At 44.9% G+C, this 22,268-nt stretch overlaps 1 protein-coding gene across 8 annotated transcripts in view; it reads left to right on the forward strand.

Annotated features, from left to right (window-relative positions):
- LOC115110474 (1-phosphatidylinositol 3-phosphate 5-kinase-like) overlaps positions 1-22,268 on the forward strand; it is a 35,195-nt gene that overhangs the window by 12,043 nt on the left and 884 nt on the right. For 5 of the 8 annotated variants that reach the window (XM_065018757.1, XM_065018762.1, XM_065018772.1 and 2 more), the window contains 37 exons: positions 157-183; positions 390-479; positions 2,568-2,706; positions 4,188-4,345; positions 4,598-4,709; positions 4,913-5,060; positions 7,318-7,485; positions 7,742-7,801; positions 7,977-8,106; positions 8,449-8,629; positions 8,892-8,966; positions 9,082-9,189; positions 9,287-9,427; positions 10,230-10,356; positions 10,648-11,309; positions 11,433-11,594; positions 11,857-12,231; positions 12,499-12,599; positions 12,755-12,826; positions 12,958-13,129; positions 15,388-15,566; positions 15,731-15,844; positions 16,053-16,161; positions 16,321-16,475; positions 17,191-17,281; positions 17,390-17,450; positions 17,546-17,683; positions 17,797-17,917; positions 18,301-18,396; positions 18,509-18,592; positions 18,675-18,775; positions 18,904-18,963; positions 19,089-19,265; positions 19,394-19,497; positions 21,083-21,280; positions 21,734-21,926; positions 22,123-22,197. In XM_065018757.1, the coding sequence (XP_064874829.1) occupies positions 157-183; positions 390-479; positions 2,568-2,706; positions 4,188-4,345; positions 4,598-4,709; positions 4,913-5,060; positions 7,318-7,485; positions 7,742-7,801; positions 7,977-8,106; positions 8,449-8,629; positions 8,892-8,966; positions 9,082-9,189; positions 9,287-9,427; positions 10,230-10,356; positions 10,648-11,309; positions 11,433-11,594; positions 11,857-12,231; positions 12,499-12,599; positions 12,755-12,826; positions 12,958-13,129; positions 15,388-15,566; positions 15,731-15,844; positions 16,053-16,161; positions 16,321-16,475; positions 17,191-17,281; positions 17,390-17,450; positions 17,546-17,683; positions 17,797-17,917; positions 18,301-18,396; positions 18,509-18,592; positions 18,675-18,775; positions 18,904-18,963; positions 19,089-19,265; positions 19,394-19,497; positions 21,083-21,280; positions 21,734-21,926; positions 22,123-22,197 (5,264 nt within the window). Of the gene's footprint in view, positions 1-156; positions 184-389; positions 480-2,115; positions 2,139-2,567; positions 2,707-4,187; positions 4,346-4,597; positions 4,710-4,912; positions 5,061-7,317; positions 7,486-7,741; positions 7,802-7,976; positions 8,107-8,448; positions 8,630-8,891; positions 8,967-9,081; positions 9,190-9,286; positions 9,428-10,229; positions 10,357-10,647; positions 11,310-11,432; positions 11,595-11,856; positions 12,232-12,498; positions 12,600-12,754; positions 12,827-12,957; positions 13,130-15,387; positions 15,567-15,730; positions 15,845-16,052; positions 16,162-16,320; positions 16,476-17,190; positions 17,282-17,389; positions 17,451-17,545; positions 17,684-17,796; positions 17,918-18,300; positions 18,397-18,508; positions 18,593-18,674; positions 18,776-18,903; positions 18,964-19,088; positions 19,266-19,393; positions 19,498-21,082; positions 21,281-21,733; positions 21,927-22,122; positions 22,198-22,268 lie in introns of those variants that run through there. The other 3 variants (XM_065018763.1, XM_065018766.1, XM_065018783.1) reach the window with 2 other exon arrangements.

Here is a 22,268-nt window from a genome sequence, read left to right on the forward strand (position 1 = left end):
CATTCCATCCCATTAAACCACGTGCCTCGCTTTGAGCTAATAACATTCCATCCCATTAAACCACGTGCCTCGCTTTGATCCAATCATCAGTGTGATACTCTTGCTCCTAACGACATGTCTCAAAGAAACTATTTGTCCCTTTCTCTCCTGGTGTAGAAACACTGAGATTGGGATGATAAAGAAGTGAGTCCTGCTGTTGTTCATATGGCCAGCTTGTAACAGTTTTGGCTTTCTTGGCTTTCTTTTACTTTTGAGTTGAGCCTTACCCTTCGAGCCCTACCATATTGACACTTCTGCATACGTCTACCATAACTAGTTACTGTAGTGTTACATGGACGTCAAAGTCAAATGATTTAGTTCAGGTATGAATTAGTTTGCGTGTGTGACAGTTTGATTCACCAGGAGTCTCAGAGCAGAGGTATGAATTCTAGACTGACTGGGCTTCAAGAGGATGGAGGCAAGTCCCCAATAAGGAAGCGGTGAGTGTCTGCTTTTGGTCCATATTTTTATCGAACCCTTTTACAGCTAGTTTTCTCCCAACTCTGTTCAGGGCTTGTATTTTGGAGCCCTGTTCTCTGATGGTGCACCCTACCGAGAGAGATGTACGTTATATATACAAAAGTATGTGGACACCCATTAAAATGAGTGGATTCAGCTATTTTAGCCACACCCATTGCTGACAGGTGTATTACATCGTTGCAACACTCACTACCAAGTTCCAAACTGCCAATGGAAACAATGTTAGCACAAGAGCAGTTCGTCGGGAGCTTCATGAAATGGGTTTCCGTGGCCAAGCAGCCTCACACAAACCTAACATGCTGACCAGACCGGACACGACGCATGCGCGAGCGTTGCAAAATAAATGTAGAAATCCATGTTATTCAATTATTGCACCCACACTGCTCACGCACGCCAACGAGCGTCTGCGATGCCAAGGGCTAAAATAGAACTCCTTTCTATATCTGACTCAGATCGCGCTGGAAGTCCTGCCTCTCCCATCTCCTCATTGGTTTATAGAAGTAGGTACCCACGTGCCATCTCCTCATTGGTTTATAGAAGTAGGTACCCACATGCCATCTCCTCATTGGTTTATAGAAGTAGGTACCCACGTGCCATCTCCTCATTGGTTATACCCACGTGGGTGATTGAAAGACTAACTGTTTTGCCAGTTTTTGTGGTAATACTATGAAAGTGTAGATGCGATCGCCATATAAGTTCAAAGATGAAAAAGCCTGGAAGGAGGAGAGATGACAAGAAACGATTCAGTTGTCGGTTTTATGTGTGGATTAATTGTCGGAGTAGAGGACCTTGTGCATTTCAGGTAAAATGTCAACTCAATGTTTATATCCCAGGACAAATTAGCTAGCAACAGCAAGCTAGCTAAATAGGACAAATTAGCTAGCAAGTGCAAGCTAACTAGCTAAATTGCCATACATGTTTAATGCTTTTCGACCTGTCCCCAAATTAATGTCATTGGTTCAGAGTTTGTTTTGATATTTTAACCTGCGTGTCGTGATCGCGTTTAGTGTAGGGGGACAAAATACATTTATGCACGATAGCGCATGATGGTGCACACGCGCAGCCGGTTTGGGTTCCGTGTTAGATCACCATGTGGGACGCCAAGCGTCGGCTGGAGTGGTGTAAAGCTCGCCGCCATTGAACTCTGGAGCACAATCTCTGGTGTGATGAATCACACTTCACCATTTGGCAGTCCGACGAACAAATCTGGGTTTGGTGGATGCCAGAAGAATGCTGCCTGTCCCAATGCATAGTGCCAACTGTAAAGTTTGTTGGAGAAGGAAAAATGGTCAGGCTGTTTTTCATGGTTTGAGCTCGGCCCCTTAGTTCCAGTGAAGGGACATCTTAACGCTACAGCATACAATGACATTCTAGACAATTCTGCGGTTCCAACTTTGTGGCAACAGTTTGAGGAAGGCCCTTTCCTGTTTCAGCATGACGGTTGTGCACAAAGCGAGTTCCATACAGAAATGGTTTGTCGAGATCGGTGTGGAAGAACTTGACTGCCCTGCACAGAGCCCTGACCTCAACCCCATTGAACAGCTTTAGGATAAATTAGAGCGCCGACTGCGAGCCAGGCCTCATCACCCAACTAAATCAGTGCCGACCTCACTAATGCGGTAAGCAAGTCCTTGCAGAAATGTTCCAACATCTTTTTTTTTTTTTTTTTAAATTTTTTGAAAAATTTATTTAACTAGGCAAGTCACAAATTCTTATTTTCAATGACGGCCTAGGAACAGTGGGCTAACTGCCTGTTCAGGGGCAGAACGACAGATTTGTACCTTGTCAGCTCGGGGGTTTGAACTTGCAACCTTCCGGTTACTAGTCCAACGCTCTAACCACTAGGCTACGCTGCTGCCCCTAGTGGAAAGCCTTCCCAGAAGAGTGGAGGCTGTTATAGCAGCAAGGGGCGACCAAACCCATGTTAATGCCTATGATTTTGGAATGCGAAGTTCAAGGTTTCTCCCCCACATGCACACACACATACTCAGAGAAATAGGGTGCAGAATGCCCTGCAGGTCCTGTAATGCCATCCCTGTCATATCCAGGTCAGCCAGTGTGACCAACCTGTCCCTGGACCCGTCTGGCTCCTCCATGTTGCCCTCCTATGACAGCTCAGTGAGCCCCCAGACCAGTAGGACCATGCCCAAACCTGACCACAGTGAAGAGGAGAGGAAGATACTGCTGGTAAGGCTTCTATCTCTTTCTTTAATTTCCTCTTTCCCTTTCTATCCATCTCTGTATCCCTTTCTCTCACTCTCTCCCTCTCCATCTTGTCCTTACGCTCTCCCTCTCTCCATCTTGTCCTTACGCTCTCCCTCTCTCCATCTTGTCCTTACGCTCTCCCTCTCTCCATCTTGTCCTTACGCTCTCCCTCTCTCCATCTTGTCCTTACGCTCTCCCTCTCTCCATCTTGTCCTTACGCTCTCCCTCTCTCCATCTTGTCCTTACGCTCTCCATCTTGTCCTTACGCTCTCCCTCTCTCCATCTTGTCCTTACGCTCTCCCTCTCTCCATCTTGTCCTTACGCTCTCCCTCTCTTCATCTTGTCCTTACGCTCTCCCTCTCTCCATCTTGTCCTTACGCTCTCCCTCTCTCCATCTTGTCCTTACGCTCTCCCTCTCTCCATCTTGTCCATCTTGTCTTGTCCTTACGCTCTCTCCCTCTCCATCTTGTCCTTACGCTCTCCCTCTCCATCTTGTCCTTACGCTCTCCCTCTCTCCATCTTGTCCTTACGCTCTCCCTCTCTCCATCTTGTCCTTACGCTCTCCCTCTCTCCATCTTGTCCCTTATCTTGCTCTCCCTCTCTCCATCTTGTCCTTACGCTCTCCCTCTCTCCATCTTGTCCTTACGCTCTCCCTCTCTCCATCTTGTCCTTCGCTCTCCCTCTCTCCATCTTGTCCTTACGCTCTCCCTCTCTCCATCTTGTCCTTACGCTCTCCCTCTCTCCATCTTGTCCTTACGCTCTCCCTCTCTCCATCTTGTCCTTCTTGTCCTTACGCTCTCCCTCTCTCCATCTTGTCCTTACGCTCTCCCTCTCTCCATCTTGTCCTTACGCTCTCCCTCTCTCCATCTTGTCCTTACGCTCTCCCTCTCTCCATCTTGTCCTTACGCTCTCCCTCTCTCCATCTTGTCCTTACGCTCTCCCTCTCTCCATCTTGTCCTTACGCTCTCCCTCTCTCCATCTTGTCCTTACGCTCTCCCTCTCTCCATCTTGTCCTTACGCTCTCCCTCTCTCCATCTTGTCCTTACGCTCTCCCTCTCTCCATCTTGTCCTTATCTTGCTCTCCCTCTCTCCATCTTGTCCTTACGCTCTCCCTCTCTCCATCTTGTCCTTACGCTCTCCCTCTCTCCATCTTGTCCTTACGCTCTCCCTCTCCATCTTGTCCTTACGCTCTCCCTCTCTCCATCTTGTCCTTACGCTCTCCCTCTCTCCATCTTGTCCTTACGCTCTCCCTCTCTCCATCTTGTCCTTACGCTCTCCCTCTCTCCATCTTGTCCTTACGCTCTCCCTCTCTCCATCTTGTCATTACGCTCTCCCTCTCTCCATCTTGTCATTACGCTCTCCCTCTATTTTCTTTCTAGCCCTGTCTGTATATTTACACTCCATTGTTGGCAAAGCATACAATAAAAACAGATTTTTCACTGACTGACTTTCATGACATGTAGGACTCGTCCCAACTCAAAGACCTGTGGAAGAAGATTTGTAACAACAGTACTGGCATGGAGTTCCAGGACCACCGCTACTGGCTCCGTACATACCCCAACTGCATTGTGGGGAAGGAGCTGGTCAACTGGCTGCTGAGGAGTGGAACCATCTCCACCAGGTATAGACATACTGTATCATGGCTACCTGACTGATGTCTGAATAACGATATTGTAGAAAGAAGAGATTACATGAGTTAGAAAATGTTTTCTCTCTTGCCTACATCTCTCTCACTCTTCCATCTTTCTTGCTCTTCCATCTTGCTCACTCCTCCACTCTCGCTCGCCCTTCCATCTTTCTCTCGCTCTGTCTGTCTGTCTGTCTGTCTGTCTGTCTGTCTGTCTGTCTGTCTCACTCACTCATACTCTTGCAGGGCCCAGGCGATAGCCATTGGTCAGGCTGTGGTAGACGGTCGTTGGTTGGACTGTGTCACTCACCACGACCAGCTGTTCAGGGATGAGTACGCTCTCTATCGCCCCCTCCAGGTGAGATACTGTTTTGTGGGAATAAGGGGACGAGTCTGCCTACTTCTCCCTATAGCCACTTGGTTTATTACATGTAGCCACTCCTCCAACAACTTTGTGCAGCAGTGATGCCACTGCAGCCGAACGGCGCTAAAAGCTCACCACACTTCAATTAAGAGGGTGATGGTGAGGATGATGATCATGATGTTCTGTCTTCTCTTCAGAGCACAGAGTTCTCTGAGACCCCGTCTCCTGACAGTGACAGTGTCAACTCTCTGGAGGGACACTCAGAACCCTCCTGGTTCAAAGACATCAAGTTTTGCGACAGTGACACAGACCAGGTGGCTGACGAGAATGACTATGTCACGGCCAGTATGTATCCCAGCATGCCTTGTGACTTTAGCCCTCAGGCTTAACATTACAACAACCAGCATCATGTCTATGCCTGCTTTCTTCATTAAGGTCCAATGCAGCCATTTTCTTCTCAATATCAAATCATTTCTGGGTAACAGTGAAGTATTTTACTGTGATTGTTTTCAATTCAAATGGTCATAAAGCAAGAATTTAGCTTGGACTGTGAGTGGGGAGGGGAAAACTGAACGAGCTGTTATTGGCAGAGCGGTTTGGAACTCTTTCTTATTGGTCTATTAACCAATTTATCGCCTGGTGATGTCAGCAGGCAGGCCAAAAGTTAATCCCACCAAAACAGGCTAAAATGTCAGGCAGTCTTTTCAAACAGCGGGTACACTAAAAGGGCATCATCATTTCCAACCTCAGTGTGAAAATATACAAGTCAGAAGTTTACATACACCTTAGCCAAATACATTTAAACTCAGTTTTTCACAATTCCTGACATTTAATACTAGTAATAATTCTCTGTTTTAGGTCAGTTAGGATCACCACTTTATTTTAAGAATGTAAAATGTCAGAATAGAATAGTAGAGAGTGATTGATTTTAGCTTTTATTTCTTTCATCACATTCCCAGTGGGTCAGAAGTTTACACACACTCAATTAGACTTGGTAGCATTGCCAATTGTTTAACTTGGGTCAAATGTTTCAGGTAGCCTTCCACCAGCTTCCCACAATAAGTTGGGTGAATTTTGGTCCATTCCTCCTGACAGAGCTGGTGTAACTGAGTCAGGTTTGTAGGCCTCCTTGCTCGAACACCCTATTTCAGTTCTGTCCGCACATTTTCTATGTGATTGAGGTCAGGGCTTTGTGATGGCCACTCCAATACCTTGACTTTGTTGTCCTTAAGCCATAACTGTGGAAGTATGCTTGGGGTCATTGTTAATTTGAAAGACCCATTTGTGACCAAGCTTTAACTTCCTTACCGATGTCTTGAGATGTTGTTTCAATATATCCACATAATTTTCCTCCCTCATGATGCCATATATTTTGTGAAATGTACCAGTCCCTCCTACAGCAATGCAGCAAAGCACCCGTGCTTCACAGTTGGGATGGTGTTCTTCGGCTTGCAAGCCTGCCCCTTTTTCCTCCAAACATAACGATGGTCATTATGACCAAACAGTTCTATTTTTGTTTCATCAGACCAGAGGACATCTTTGTCCCCATGTGCAGTTGCAAACTGTAGTCTGGCTTTTTTATGTCGGTTTTGGAGCCGTGGCTTCTTCCTTGCTGAGTGACCTTTCAGGTTATGTCGATACAGGACTAGTTTTACTGTGGATTTAGATACTTTTGTACCTGTTTCCTCCAGGATCTTCACAAGGTCCTTTGCTGTTGTTCCTGGATTGATTTGCACTTTTCGCACCCAAGTACATTCATCTCTAGGAGACAGAACGCTTCTCCTTCCTGAGCGGTATGACGGCTGCGTGGTCCCATGGTGTTTATACTTTTATACGTACTATTGTTTGTACAGATGAGCGTGGTACCTTCAGGCGTTTTGAAATTGTGGAGGTCTCCAATTTATTTTCTGAGGTCTTGGCTGATTTCTTTTGATTTTCCCATGATGTCAAGCAAAGAGGCACTGAGTTTGAAGGTAGGCCTTGAAATACATCTGCAGGTACACCTCCAATTGACTCAAATGATGTCAATTAACCTATCAGAAGCATCTAAAGACATGACATCATTTTCTGGAATTTTCCAAGCTGTTTAAAGGCACAGTCAACTTAGTGTATGTAAACTTCTGACCCACTGGATTTGTGATACAGTGAATTATAAGTGAAATAATCTGTCTGTAAACAATTGTTGGAAAAATTACTTGTGTCATGCACAAAGTAGATGTCCTAACCGACTTGCCAAAACTATAGTTTGTTAACAAGAAATTTGTGGAGTGGATGAAAAACGAGTTTTCATGACTCCAACCTAAGTGTATGTAAACTTCCGACTTCAACTGTATATAAAAGACAGGTAAATCACATTTTTGACTGCACTAAGCCTTTAATATTGAGAGTAAACAATAGGTAGTTGACTCTTTGTAATGTCTCTGAGATTTTTCTTAGTATTGCTCTTACTACTGAGCTCTTGAACTATATAACTAGTGTGTACTCCCCCTCCATGCTGCTATGCATCAACAAGACAAATTACATGTTTTTAATGTGCTAATAAAGATCTAACAATTAATCAATCAATCAATCAATCAATGCACCCCCCCCTCCCCCTCGTCAGACTCATCCAACCCCAGTAAGAGGACGTCAGTCAGTAGTTTCCAGTCAGCGGTCGACAGTGACTCTGCTGCTTCCATCAACCTCAATATGGAGCAGGACAACGTCAACTTCCACATCAAGAAACAGTCCAAGTACCCCCATGTACCACCGCTCCCCAAGGAGCAGAAAGGTATGGCGCAACAAACACACACACACTGTTCCACCCTGAACAGGGACAGTCCTATCCCTCTTCACTAGAATGTCTTGCTGAAAGAAAACGCTTTAACATAGACGTTTATTTTGATCGATTCACCTAAATCTGCAATAGCATACAAAGAGGAACTTAACCTATTTGTTTGCTCAGCCAGTTCCCATAACTCTTATACGTTTATGGAAGGTGGAGTTGTGTGTTTATGCGTTTCTCCTCTTTCTCTCTCCTGTATCAGAGTACCTGGTCTCAGAGGACGGAGGACAGAATATCTCCATCAGTGACGCTTTCATCAAAGGTAGGAACTCTCCACTTACTAGTGTAGTCTGGCTTCGTTATGGATATTTTTTTTTGCAATTGGTACACTTTTCAACTCTTGAGCAGCTGTGTATTCTTTCTATTGAACAAGCAGTTGGTACTGAACCTGATGTACTGTAGCTGTAAACCAAGCTATCGCTCTCTGTGTGCTGCAGAGTCCCTGTTTAACCGTCGTGTGGAGGAGAAAGCTAACGAGGTGCTGTTCACTCCTCTGGGCTGGCACCACAGCTCCCTGGACCAGCTCAGAGAGGAGAATGGAGAGAAGGAGGCCATGGAGAGGCTACTGTGAGTACTGTCGGACAACTTTAGAGGTTTGAAAGTTGCTCAAATGTTTGTCCAACCTTTTTTTTTGTTCATTAAATATGTATGTGAGTACAGGAAATGCTAGGCACTAGTGAAGTGGGAGGTTTGGAATGTAAAGACTAGTCTCTAGCCTACTAAATTGAAGTAGAATTGGAACTGAACATATAAGTCATTCTTTAGATGAAGCGGAGATCTCTCAGTATGAATTAGTGTACTATGGTGGTATGTAAACATTTTTAGCTGGTGACTTTGCATGTTATACTGGCCAAAAAAACGCTGTTTTCTCTTGCAAAGAAAACGGCTAACTTCTCTCCCCCTCCACAGCTCTGCCAACCACAGCCACATGATGGCGCTGCTGCAGCAGCTGCTGTACAGCGAGTCCCTGTGCCTCTCCTGGCGTGACATCATCGTTCCTGTGGTGAGGCAGGTAGTGCAGACGGTGCGGCCGGACGTTCGCAGTTGTGATGATGACATGGACATCAGACAACTGGTTCACGTCAAGAAGGTACCTCGCTGACAGTGCTCTATTCTAACTTGAGATCTGGTTGATTAACTTGACTTTCCTTGCAAGTCTCCATATTGACCTCAATGAACGATTTACGCAAAAGTCTGCGTTGCCTGCATTTCTTTCAACTCTGAATCAGGTCTTTGTCATTTGGCTTTACTTAGACTGCACATACTGCAGGAGTAGACTGATAGGTGACCAAAATGGCTGTCTTTTTAAACTTCATTCTTTCTGGGGGTGGGGGGGGTTGTTGTTTTTTTAGATTCCTGGAGGGAAGAAGTTTGACTCTGCGGTAGTGAATGGCTTTGCCTGTACCAAGAACATTGCTCACAAAAAAGTAAGTTCCCTTCTCTTATGTAACAACTACCATCTCTCCCTGTAAACACAGTCAGAGGGATGCAGTTTATTGCTTGTCTGTGAACTCAATAAAGTACAATTTGATCATATTTTAGATGAACTCGTACATCAAGAACCCCAAGATCCTGCTTCTGAAGTGTTCTATAGAGTATCTCTACAGAGAGGAGACCAAGTTCACCTGCATTGACCCCATTGTGCTTCAGGTCAGCCTGTTAGTCATTCATTTGCTAGCACCCATCCACAATTTCTAGGAATTAAGAAAAAGAAAATGTCATCTTTGTCAGTGTCTTTGTTACCCAGGAGCATGAGTTTCTGAAGAACTATGTTCAGCGTATAGTGGACGTGCGTCCCAACCTGGTGCTGGTGGAGAAGACCGTGTCTCGTATCGCTCAGGACATGCTGCTGGAGCACGGCATCACACTGGTTATCAACGTCAAACCGGTCAGTAGCTCTCTGTACTGCTAGTAAAAAATGATTAACTGGTGTTATCAATGTCAAACCAGTTGGTATTGCCCTGCCATCTCTCTAGCTCTCTGTACTAGCTAGACTAGCCTGGGTTGTTTCCAAACTCACCTTTCTCAAGCTTAAGAACATCTTACTTGTGTAGCTTTTGTTAGTTTATTTTTATTACATTTTTTTGCAAATAGATTTGGGTTCTATCAATGTAATTGACTGCATCATTTACAATCATATATTTTACACACACACACACACACACACAGTACCAGTCAAAAGTTTGGGCACATCTACTCATTCAAGGGTTTTTCTTTATTTCTACTATCTTGTACATTGTAGAATAATAGATGAGAAAAATAAACGATGAAAAAACGAAATGGAATCATGTAGGAACCAAAAGAGTGTTAAACAATTCAAAAAATATTTCAGATTATTCAAAGTAGCCACCCTTTGCCTTGATGGCAGCTTTTCACACTCTTGGCATTCTCTCAAATAGCTTCCATGAGGTGGTCACCTGGAATGCATTTCAATTAACAGGTGTGCCTTGTTAATTTGTGAAATTTCTGCGACCATTTTCCCAAGCGTCTCTGAGCAGTCAGACCTTTTATTTTGTGCCGCTATGGCCACAGTAACCCCCCCACCCCCATGGGATACTGCAGCTAGTGTTTCACTACTCTTTATGATGGTGTCTGTTGCCATGTTAGCCCGTTCTTCTGCTTAATCCGTGCAACTGTCTATTAGCCGTTCCTGCCCTCAGTTTCTCTTCCCCACCTCTGGTTCTCTGCAGCAAGTCTTGGACAGGGTGAGTCATATGACCCAGGGGGACCTGGTCATGTTCATGGACCAGCTGCTCACCAAGCCTCGACTGGGAACCTGCCAAAAGTTCTACCTACACTCCTTCCAGCTGGCCAACAGTGAGTGGAAACTACTCTGCCCTCAACATGCTGCTTTTAGTGTACATCTTTACATATCTACATTTTTAAATCTCTTTACCTTCGCTGTTGGAAGCCGTTCATAACACTTATTTCACTTAAATAATCCAACACATGAAACCAACACACTGCAACCAACACACTGCAACCAGGTGCTTTCATTCACAACGTCCTCCAGCCTAGACTAGATGTATCTACATGCTCATTCTGACTCTCCTGAGTGCCACAGCACAACTATGTAATATGTTCTCCTCTTTCCCTTCTCTGTGACAGATGAGTTGAAGACTCTGATGTTCTTTGAGGGCTGCCCTCCTCAGCTAGGCTGTACCATAAAGCTTCGCGGGGCGTCTGAGTACGAGCTGGCCAGGGTTAAAGAGATCATCATCCTCATGGTGTGTGTGGCCTACCACTCCCAGCTAGAGATATCCTTCCTCATGGATGAGTTTGCCATGCCTCCCAGCCTGGCCAAGACCAGCTTCCCCTGTCTCCTGGAGAGCACTACCGTCGAGGAGGAGGAGAGCCAGGAAAATGAGACCGACCAGAGCACCCTCTTCCAGGGAGGAGAGACTGTGCTAGGGGACGAGGAGGAGAATTCTGTATCGGAATCCTCCTCGCCTAAAGATGTCGAGGTTGCCAAGAACCAACTCCTGTCCTCCTCATCCTCCCTGGTGGCCGAGGGGATGGAGTCAGCAGAGGTCATGACCTCCACGCCGTTGTCCTATCCCCTAGCGCCGCCACCACCCTACCTCATTGATGACCTGGAGGAGTTAACAGATGAGATTGGGCTGGAGCAGGGGGAGGAGACTGAGGGGCGGAGCGGGTCAGGGGTTCTGGGGAGGGGTGAGTCGCAGGAGGAGAGCTCTGCTTCGGAGACGGCCCCCAGGCTGTTCAGAGACCCCCTGCAGGATGACACAGGGCTGTTTGTCACAGAGCAGGTGAGGATTAAGGCTACATGCAGAAACGCATGGGTTTTTATAATAAGAAAGCATTTTTAAAACTACTTCCATTGTCCTCCATGAGTGTCCAACGATATCCTTGACTGTTCTGTCACCGAGCAGGTGGCCTCGACGGACGACCATCTCAGGATGCTGACGGCAGGCTTCAAACAGGAGCTGAAGGACATCATCCTGTGTGTCTCCCCCTTCATCACTTTCAGAGAGCCCTTCCTCCTCTCCCCCGCTGGCCTACGCTGCCCCAGCAGAGACTACTTTCCTCAACAGGTCTGTTTGTTTACATTGACTGTATTTATTGAATGTTTTTCAACCTTTATTTTTTTTGTTCAGTAATGTATAATATCAGATAATCCGTTTATGTAACCATCAATTCCTCTGTACTCAGTACATCGTTGGTCATAGTGAAGATGTCTACAAAACATGGTAGTCATGCTTACGCAAGATGCCATCTCATAACACTTAAGTGCTGGGCGAATGATCAATAAGATATTTTCATATTTGAGATGTAACATAGTAGCTCCTCGTGCAGGTGTACCTCTCCCCACTGCTCAACAAGGACTTCAAAGAACTAGACGGTCGACGTAAGCGACAACTCCTCAAAGACTCCACCCCATCAGGTGGAGGCATGGCCAACGGAGGCCCTCGCCCCATCCAGGTGTTACCCTCCCACCGCCTTACCAGTGCCCGCATCGCAGAGCATCTGGGCAGCAACCAGGACTTGGCCAAGATGCTGGCAGACTACCGTGCCCAAGGAGGCCGACTCCGACAGGAGGAGTCAGACCCCTTCGCCCAGCCCCTACCCCAGCCACCGGTCCGGGAGGCTCTGCCGTCCAAGCACCCCGTCAAGGCTGATAGTGAGGAGGAGAAGCCAGCGGGACAGAACGACATGACCTGGGCCTCCAAGGTAGTTAGGACACAATATAGGAGGTAGATGGCGCAGATCTCCAACAGTCTCACTGATGTATCTGTGGAGTTAGATTGTTATTCCATGGAATAACAATCTTAAAATCTCCCTTAACCAGTGCTAGTTTACTGATCAATGTGCTACTGATGAGAGCTCACCACTTCCCTCACTCTCCAGAGATATTAAGTCAGGGCTGAAGAGAAGTGCTTTATTGCATTATGTGCTGTTTTTATGCTGTCGTTGACCACCATTACTTATGTGTTTCAGCTGGACTGCCTGAACCCAGTGAACCATCAGAGACTCTGTGTTCTGTTCAGCAGCTCCTCTGCCCAGTCCAACAACGCCCCCAACCCTTGCGTCAGTCCCTGGTAAACCCCACCCAACCCTGGTGGTCTTCAATTCAATACTACTTTATTTATCCCCTTAGGTGCAACAGAAGTGTTGTTGTCTACCAGCTGTGAAAGACCAACTGACTGAATTTTGAAAGGTCAGCTATTCACAAGTACTTATTTGTTCTCAACAGGATGGTCACGATGGAGTTCTACGGAAAGAATGACCTCACACTAGGAATATTCCTGGAGAGATACTGTTTCAGGTGAGGGGGAAATCTGAACCAGACAAATTGTGTTAGCGAATTTACAATAAAACCTTTTACATCCATTTGGTTGTCACTGATGTAATAAAATCTAGCTCAATGAAGCACCTCTTCGTGTGTGTGTTTTACAGGCCGTCCTATCAATGCCCCAGTATGTTCTGTGAGACTCCCATGGTGCACCATGTGCGGCGGTTTGTCCATGGCAGTGGCTGTGTTCAGATCGTACTGAAGGAGCTGGACTCTCCTGTGCCTGGATACCAACACACCATCCTCAACTACTCCTGGTGCCGCATATGCAAACAGGTACAGTAACTTTTTAATCCGTGTGTTTCCTTATCCATTTCATGACTACCCCAGGACTTGCTCTATAGCTAGCAGCCCTAGTTCAACAAATCAAATGCTTGCTAATCAGCCAGTTCTTGGCTAGAGCATAAAGCTGCTGTCCAGGTCTGCTTAGCTTCAATCTCTCACACAGCGTTGATCCTTGTATTCTACTCTACTATACTCTCTTCTACTCTACTTTACTCTAAAATCTCTTCTACTCTACTATATTTTACTCTACTACTATACTATAATTTACTCTCTCCTACTCTACTCTACTCTACTATAATGTACTTTTCTACTCTATACTTTATTTTACGCTCTCCTACTCGCCTACTCTACTCTACTATAATGTACTTTTCTACTCTATACTTTATTTTATGCTAGAGTAGGAGAGTAGAGTAGAATACAAGGATCAAAGCTGTGAGATTGAAGCTAAGCAGACTCTATACTTTACTCTACTCTTATACTAGTCTCTCTCCTACTCTACTTTACTCTCTTCTACTATACTCTATACATACTCCACTATGCTATATTATACTCATTGATACTCTCTTCTACTATACTTTGCTCTCATCTATGCTGCTATACTTTCTTGTACTCTACTATCTTATACTATACTCTACCCTCCTACTCTACTATCCTACACTAATTCTACTCTCTTACTATACTTTACACTCTTCTACTATAATTTACTTTCTTCTCTTCTACTCTATATTATACTTTACTGTACCCTCTTCTACTATACTATTTTACTCTACTATACTCCTACTCTACTATCCTACTATAGTATAATTTACTCTTCTACTATATAATCTCTCTCCTCTACTCATTTACACTCTTACTATAATTTACTATACTCTACTATAATATCCTACTCTATTCTCTTCTCTTCTACTCTACTATACTCTCTTCTACTATACTATAATTTACCATCTCCTACTATACTATAGTAGAAGAGAGTAGAATACAAGGATCAAAGCTGTGAGAGATTGAAGCTAAGCAGATCTACTCTACTATCATACTTTACTCTCTTCTACTATACTTTCCTTTACTATACTCTATTCTACTCTTTCCTACTCCGCCCCTACTCTCTTCTACTCTACTATACTTTAATCTTTATACTCGTATATGCTACTTTCTTCTACTCCTACTCTTCTACTCTTTACTTTACTCTACTCTCTCCTACTCTATTGTACCCTCCTACTTTACTCTACTATCATTTACTTCTATTTTATTTTATTACTCTACTCTTTTACTCTCCTATTCCACTCTCCTACTGTACTATACTCCCTTACTATAATTTACTCTTCTACTCTACTCTCCTACTGTACTATACCTCCCTACTTTAATGTACTCTTCTACTCTATACTTTACTCTCCTATTCGACTCTACTATACTCCCCTACTATAATTTACTCTTCTACTCTACTATACTGCCTTACTATAATTTACTATTCTACTCTCCTACTGTACTATACTCCCCTACTATAATTTACTCTTCTACTCTATACTTTACTCTCCTATTCTACTCTACTCTCCTACTGTACTATACTCTCTTCTTCTCTACTCTCCTACTCCTACTCTTTACTCTTCAAAACTATAATTTACTCTTTACTTTACTCTACTCTCTCCTACTACTATCCTACTTTACTCTCTTCTACTATAATTTATTCTACTCTATACTTTATTTTACTCTACTCCTATGCTACTCTATATTATACTTTACCCTACCATATTCTACTCTACTCTCCTACTGTACTATACTCCCCTACTATAATTTTCTCTTCTACTATATACTATAATTTACTCTCTACTCTTTACTCTACTCTCTCCTACTCTACTATCTTACTTTACTCTCTTCTACTCTACTCTCCTACTATAATTTACTTCTCTATACATTATTTTACTCTACTCTTCTACTCTCCTACTATACTATAATTTACTTCTACTCTCTCCTATACTTTATTTTACTCTCTTCTACTCTACTCTCATACTATACCTTCCTACTCACTCCTACTCTGCTTTACCGGCCTACTATACTTTTCTTTACTCTGCTCTACTCTTCATACTTTACTCTACTCTTCAACTCTACTCTCTTCATACTCCACTATCCTCTACTCTTCTACTCTACTATTTGCTATGCTACTCTACTCTCTTATACTCTCTATTCTACTCCACTCTACACTCTCCTGCTTCACTTCTACTCTCCTACTCTACTCACTTCTACTCTCTCTGTAGGTGACTCCTGTGGTGCCCCTGTCTAATGACTCGTGGTCCATGTCCTTTGCTAAGTACCTGGAGCTGAGGTTCTATGGTCACCAGTATACCAGGAGGGCTAATGCTGAGCCCTGTGGCCACTCCATCCACCATGACTACCATCAGTACTTCTCCTATAACCAGATGGTGGCCTCCTTCAGGTGGGAAACACAGGCCAGGGCTTTGACTTCTATCCAGCCATACATAATTTACCATTCTCACTACATCTTCAAATGACCTCTAAATACCAGAACATAAAGATCACTATAGTTAGTGTGGTAAAATGTATATGCCCATCATGCCATTGTAATTGTCTAACCACCAGCTACATCTCAGTGAGACTGCTAGAGGTCTGCCTCCCTCCTCCTAAGATCTTCATCAGGAACCAGGGGCCCTCCAAGGGCCGGATGCAGCAGGACCTCAAGGACTTCTCACAGAAGTAACTGGTCTACCTGTTGTCTGTCTACCATGACCTTAACTTGCCTGATCCCAGATCTGTTTGTTCTGCATAGCCGACTCCTATGGTTATTGTCCTCTGACAATAACCATAGTAGTTGGCAAGATCGCACAAACAGATCTGGGACCAGGCTAGGAGTCTGAATAATCTATTTCTAACCAGTCCTTTTCCATTCTGTCCCTCTTGTCAGGGTGACTCAGGTGTACCTGGCCATAGATGACCGCCTCACCTCCCTGAAGACGGACACCTTCAGCAAGACACGCGAGCAGAAGATGGAGGACCTGTTTGCACAGAAAGATGTAGGTTCTTCCTCAAAGGGCGGGACCACTGTGTATAGTATGTATAGCGCAGTGGAGGCTGGTGTCGCTTTACGTCGGAGGACGGGCTCATTGGACTGGCTGGAAGGGAACGGTATCAAATGCATGTTTTCCATCCGTTTTGTTTGTGTGCGTGTTCAGATGGAGGAGGCAGATCTGCACAGCTGGATAGAGAAGCTGCAGGCTCGTCTCCAGGCCTGTGGTAGTGACTCCCCCCAGCAGCTCCAGACTGTACTGGAATCCGTGGTAGTGAAGAAACAGAGCCTGTGTGAAACACTGCAGTCCTGGAACAGCAGGTGAGAACCATAGAAATAAGAATGAATAGAACGGGCTTGGACACTCTGACCCTGCCTATTGACTGGTACACTCGCAATGTCTGCCTGGTATTGTGATGCAAAAATGTCCATGATATTTTGGAATGTTCTATCAACTGATGCTCGATTGCCATGGTAATGTAGAATGTTCATTCAAATTATGCTAACTGATGTGGCTCATGCAATTGAATGTCTTTTTTTGTAATGTCATTTGATTTGACTCAACAAATCACAGCACGGATTGAAGGGTGAACTTATTGCTTTTACTTCCCGGCATGGGTACTCTCAAAATGGCTGCCAGCCCACCCATTGTGCCATCATTGACTTGAATGGAGATGCCCTTTTCTATTCATTCTTATTTCTATGGTGAGAACACTGACCTCAGAGCAGCTTTTCATGTTTAAACTTTTAGGGGCAGTTTCCTAGACACAGATCAAGCCTAGTCTTTGACTAAGAAGTACTTTTAATGGTTGAATCTCTTCATCTGTGTCCATAACATTGGACCTTAGGGCTGAATTCTAACTTGGGATCAGACTTTCACTTCAGAATCTATTTTATTGGTCACCTGCTTAGACTAACAGTGAAACGCTTACTGAAGGACCCTTCTCAACAGTGCCGAGAGAGAACAACAGAGAAATTATTGATGTCATTGGGAGATCTTTGTAAGAATGGATTTGTTGAACCATGTAACCTCCAGGCTGCAGGACCTGTTCCAGCAGGAGAAGGCCAGGAAGCGTCTGTCTGTCCCAGCCAGCCCTGGGAGACACCGACAGACAGACGACAGCAAGGTCAGTGCAACAGATTCCTGATACAATTCAGATGATTGGAAGTGCTTAGTATATGATAAGCACTTAGTGTATCAGAAAGTAAGGAATGTTGTTTCTTTTGTTTGACAGCCAAGTGCTCTGGAGTCCTCTCCACGCAACCCCTCCCCTTTAGTACAAAATGTTGACAAAGGTAAGGGGATTGGTTCAGCTTTCAGTCAGAATGCTATACTACTTCTCTCATTGGTGGACTGTAGTTGATGGGCGTGTCTGTTATTTGATGGACAGAGGATCGTCACCTCACTGCCATGCCCTCAAGCTGGGGGTCGTCATTGCTAGCGTTACCGTCACCAGGGGAGCCAGGCTCAGAACCCCTCTCGTCTGGACCCTGCTTTCCTGACCAGGATTCCGTCAGTATCCCAGAGGGTGAACACACACACAACCCCCCCACATTAGCTTCCTGTTCTTTCTCTGGATCTACAGTGCGTATCAAAATACAGACCACTCCTGTCCTTAAATTCATTCTCTTTGTCTCCTAGATGTGTTTGATGGACACCTGTTGGGCTCCAATGACAGCCAGGTGAAAGAGAAGTCCACCATGAAGGCCATTCTAGCCAACCTGATGCCAGGCAACAGTTACAACTCTATCCCATTCCCATTGTGTGTACATTATGACTTTATCTCTGAATAGGCTTTTGGCTTGTAGTATAAATTGTTGCATGATCAGCCAAATAAGATGTATTTGATGTAAATGCCCATACTAAATTGAGCCCTGTTTTAATTTTCTTACTTTGTTGTAATGTTTAGCTTGAATCCTAGTGTCGACTGGAAAAATCATCAATATCTCAGGTGCCACATACTGCCGGTGTGCACTTGAGCAAGGCACTTAACCGCTAACCTGCTCCAGGGCACTGCTCTGTGGGTGACCCTGTGCTGCCATGTTGTGTGTCGGGACTGGGCACTGTGAAAGCCCAAATCAAAAATATCCTAATATAATGGATCAATAAAGAGTGTATTGTATGTTTTGTGCCGTTGTTCGTCAGTGAACCAGACAAGCATTACCTGATGTATGAGCATGAGAGAGTGCCCATCGCCGTGTGTGAGAGAGAACCCAGCTCCATCATCTCATTCGCTCTCAGGTAACAGCTCCTGTCCAACTCTTCTCCAGTCTCTTCACATGGCTGACTTTTCTGTTCAAACGTGTGTTTTGTTGTTCTAATGATATTTGAATGACCTCTGCCCAACCTCTAGCTGTAAGGAGTATAAGAGTACTCTGGATGAACTGTGGAAGACAACATTGAAGACAGGAGGCGAGGACACCACCCTGTCCACCAGGTACACCACACTGCTCCTGCAGATGTCAACTGTGTGTGTGTGTGTGTTACCTGAAGTATAATCCTATCTTGTCTGTGTGCAGCTCTGGAGAGAGCCGGGTCAAGAACAGCCCAGCCAAGCCCAACGAGACAGCCTCCTCCCAGATGGGTCTGGGCCGCAGCAGCATGGACTCTGAGCCTCTTAGTGAGTAGTGGACAAGGTCTCAAGGTCAAGGTGCAACATGAGTGGGGGTGCTAGAAAATCAACTCTGTTCTGATGTAGTATGTCATGTTTCTGGAGATCCTAGCATGTTTTTCTTTTGCTCTGAACAGAAGACGCAGACATAGGAGACAACCATAAGAAGTCGACAGGAAACCCTCATATTGAATTACGTGAGTAAATGCATTTCTCATTGGATTTCCCTTTGGAATGGCATCACCTCTTAGCCTGCAAACTTCCTCTCAATAATAATCATAAGGCCTAGTCCGTAATCCATCTCATTCTCTCTCCCCTGCAGAGTTCTCTGATGCCAACGCTAAGTTCTACTGTAGGATCTACTATGCTGAGGAGTTCCACAAGATGAGAGCGGAGATAATGGAGAGTACGGAGGATGACTTTGTTCGCTCGCTGTCCCACTGTGTCAACTGGCAGGCCCGCGGTGGCAAGTCTGGGGCTGTCTTCTATGCCACCGAAGGTGACTGGCAACACCAGAGCTATATTTTATTTTGAACTTCTATTTACCAGGAAGTCCCATTTGAGGTCAAGAGACACCATTTTAAATATGTCTGTTGTACCTCACTGTGTATCTTTACCCTCCCTCAGATGACCGATACATTCTGAAGCAGATGCCCAGACTAGAGGTTCAGTCCTTCCTGGACTTTGCCCCTCACTACTTCACCTACATCACTGGAGCTGTGCAGCAGAAGGTAAACTACGCTAACTGCAGTACCCCCGGCTAACTGCAGTACCCCCGGCTAACTGCAGTACACATCTGGCTTCAGGTCTAGCACAAATAAAGTTAAATTAACTTAAATAGATGATACACTATATACAAAAGTATGTAGACACCACTTTCATTTAGTGGATTCGGCTATTTCAGCCACACCCGTTGCTGACAGGTGTATAAAATCGAGCACACAGCCTTCCAATCTCCATAGCCAAACATTGGCAGTAGAATGTCCTTACTGAAGAGCTCCGTGACTTTCAACGTGGCACCATCATAGGATGCCACCTTTCCAAGTCAGTTTGTCAAATTTCTACCCTGCTAGAACTTCCCCGGTCAATTGTCAGTGCTGTTATTGTGAAGTGGAAACGTCTAGGAGCAACAACGTCTCAGCCGCGAAGTGGTAGGCCACACAAGCTCACAGAACTAGACTGCCGAGTGCTGAAGCTCGTAGTGCATAAAAATCGTCTGTCCTCAGTTGCAACACTCACTACCGAGTTCCAAACTGCCTCTGGAAGCAATGTCAGCACGAGCAGTTTGTCGGGAGCTTCATGAAATGGGTTTCCATGGCCGAGCAGCCGTGCACAAGTCTAAGATTGCCACGCGTCGGCTGGAGTGGTGTAAAGCTTGCTGCCATTGGAACAGTGGAAACGTGTTCTCTAGAGTGATGAATCACGCTTGACCATCTGGCAGTCCGACAAATGGATCTGGGTTTGGCAGATGCCAGGAGAACGCTACCTGCCCCGATGCATAGTGCCAACTGTAAAGTTTGGTGGAGGAGGAATAATGGTCTGGGACTGTTTATTCGTGGTTCGTGTTAGGCCCCTTAGTTCCAGTGAAGGGAAATCTTAATGCTACAGCATACAATGACATTCTAGACAATTCTGTGCTTTCAACTTTGTGGCAACAGTTTGCGGACGACCCTTTCCTGTTTCAGCATGACAACACCCCTGTGCACTAAGCGAGGTCCATACAGAAAGGATTTGTCGAGATCGGTGTGGAAGAACTTGACTGGCCTGCACAGAGCCCTGACCTCAACTCCATCAAACACCTTTGGGATGAATTGGAACACAGACTGCGAGCCAGGCCTAATCACCCAACATCCGTGCTGACCTCACTAATGCTTTTATGGCTGAGTGGAAGCAAGTCCCAACATCTACTGGAAAGCCTTCTCAGAAGAGTGGAGGATGTTGGGGCAGCAAAGGGGGACCAACTCCATATTAATGCCCATGATTTTGGAATGAGATGTTCGACGAGCAGGTGTCCACATACTTTTGGCCATGCAATGTGTGTATATATAGAGTTGATTTGCTGTGCTTGGCCTTGCTTTTTAAGTAATACATTTATAAAGATAATTCATTTAATTTGAGGAAATCCAATTTTATTAAACATATTGTACTTGTTTTATATTGTTAGATTTCTTACTTCTATGACATTGTATATGCAGGGCTCCCTTGAAAAAGAAAAGCTGGTCTCAATGGTGTAAAAAATGTCAATGAGCTGTGTTGTGGTGATGGATGGCTGGTTATTGCAACACAGTCCTGTCCTAAACCCAGTTTGTCCCACAGCGGCCCACTGCCCTGGCTAAGATCCTGGGTGTGTACCGGATCGGCTACAAGAACTCCCAGAACAACTCTGAGAAGAAGCTGGACCTTCTTGTCATGGAGAACCTGTTCTATGGCAGGAAGATGGCCCAGGTGTTCGACCTCAAGGGCTCTCTGAGGAACCGCAACGTCAAGACCGAGTCTGGGAAGGAGAGCTGTGAGGTGAGCATGGCGCTAGTCTAGCAGGGCTGGACCATGGGTTCAATTCCCACCTAAGGCCACATACATTACAGTGATTGCATACATTTATTTTGTAAGTTGCTTTGTTTTATGTATGTGTGGTTTTAACCAGATACAGTGCATTCAGAACCCCTTCCCTTTCCACATTTTGTGACGTTACAGCCTTATTCTAATATTTATTAAATACATTGTTTTCCTCATCAATCTACACACAATACCCCATAATGACAAAGCAATTTTTGGGGGGGGGGATGAATAAAAAATGTAAAACAAATACCCTTTGCGATGAGACTTGAAATTGAGCTCAGGTGCATCCTGTTTCCATTGATCATCTTTGAGGTGTTTCTACATGATTTGTTAATTGAGAACACATTCTCTTTTGCAATAACGACCTTTGGATAAAAGCATGAGCTAAATGGCATCATTCTATATTAGGTGGTTCTGCTGGATGAGAACCTACTGAAGCTGGTCCATGACAACCCTCTGTACATCAGAGCCCACTGCAAGGCCATCCTCAGGGCTGCTATCCACAGTGATGCCTACTTCCTGTCTAGTCACCTGATCATAGACTACTCTCTGCTGGTTGGACGAGACGACGCCACAGACGAGCTGGTGGTGGGAATCATAGGTGAGGGAAAAGCTTGAGCTTTTTCAAATGTGTTCTCATTGGCTATAACGTTGTTCATTGTTATACATAAACTGTTTTACTGGTGTTTTATAGAAAATCATTCTTAATTTCTCCATGCATGCTGCTTCAAAAGGGCATTTGAGTGACATTGTACTTTGCTATATTTCTAAAACAAACATTCCTCCCATTGTTTCAGATTACATACGGACGTTCACATGGGATAAGAAGCTGGAGATGGTGGTGAAATCCACAGGGATCCTGGGAGGGCAAGGTAATTAATCTGACACCAATACCTCCTTCCCTGTACATTCGTCCTTGAAGTCTATTTTAATATTCTGCCCT

This window comes from Oncorhynchus nerka, linkage group LG1 (genome assembly GCF_034236695.1).
Source record: "Oncorhynchus nerka isolate Pitt River linkage group LG1, Oner_Uvic_2.0, whole genome shotgun sequence".
In the NCBI taxonomy this organism is placed as follows: domain Eukaryota; kingdom Metazoa; phylum Chordata; class Actinopteri; order Salmoniformes; family Salmonidae; genus Oncorhynchus; species Oncorhynchus nerka.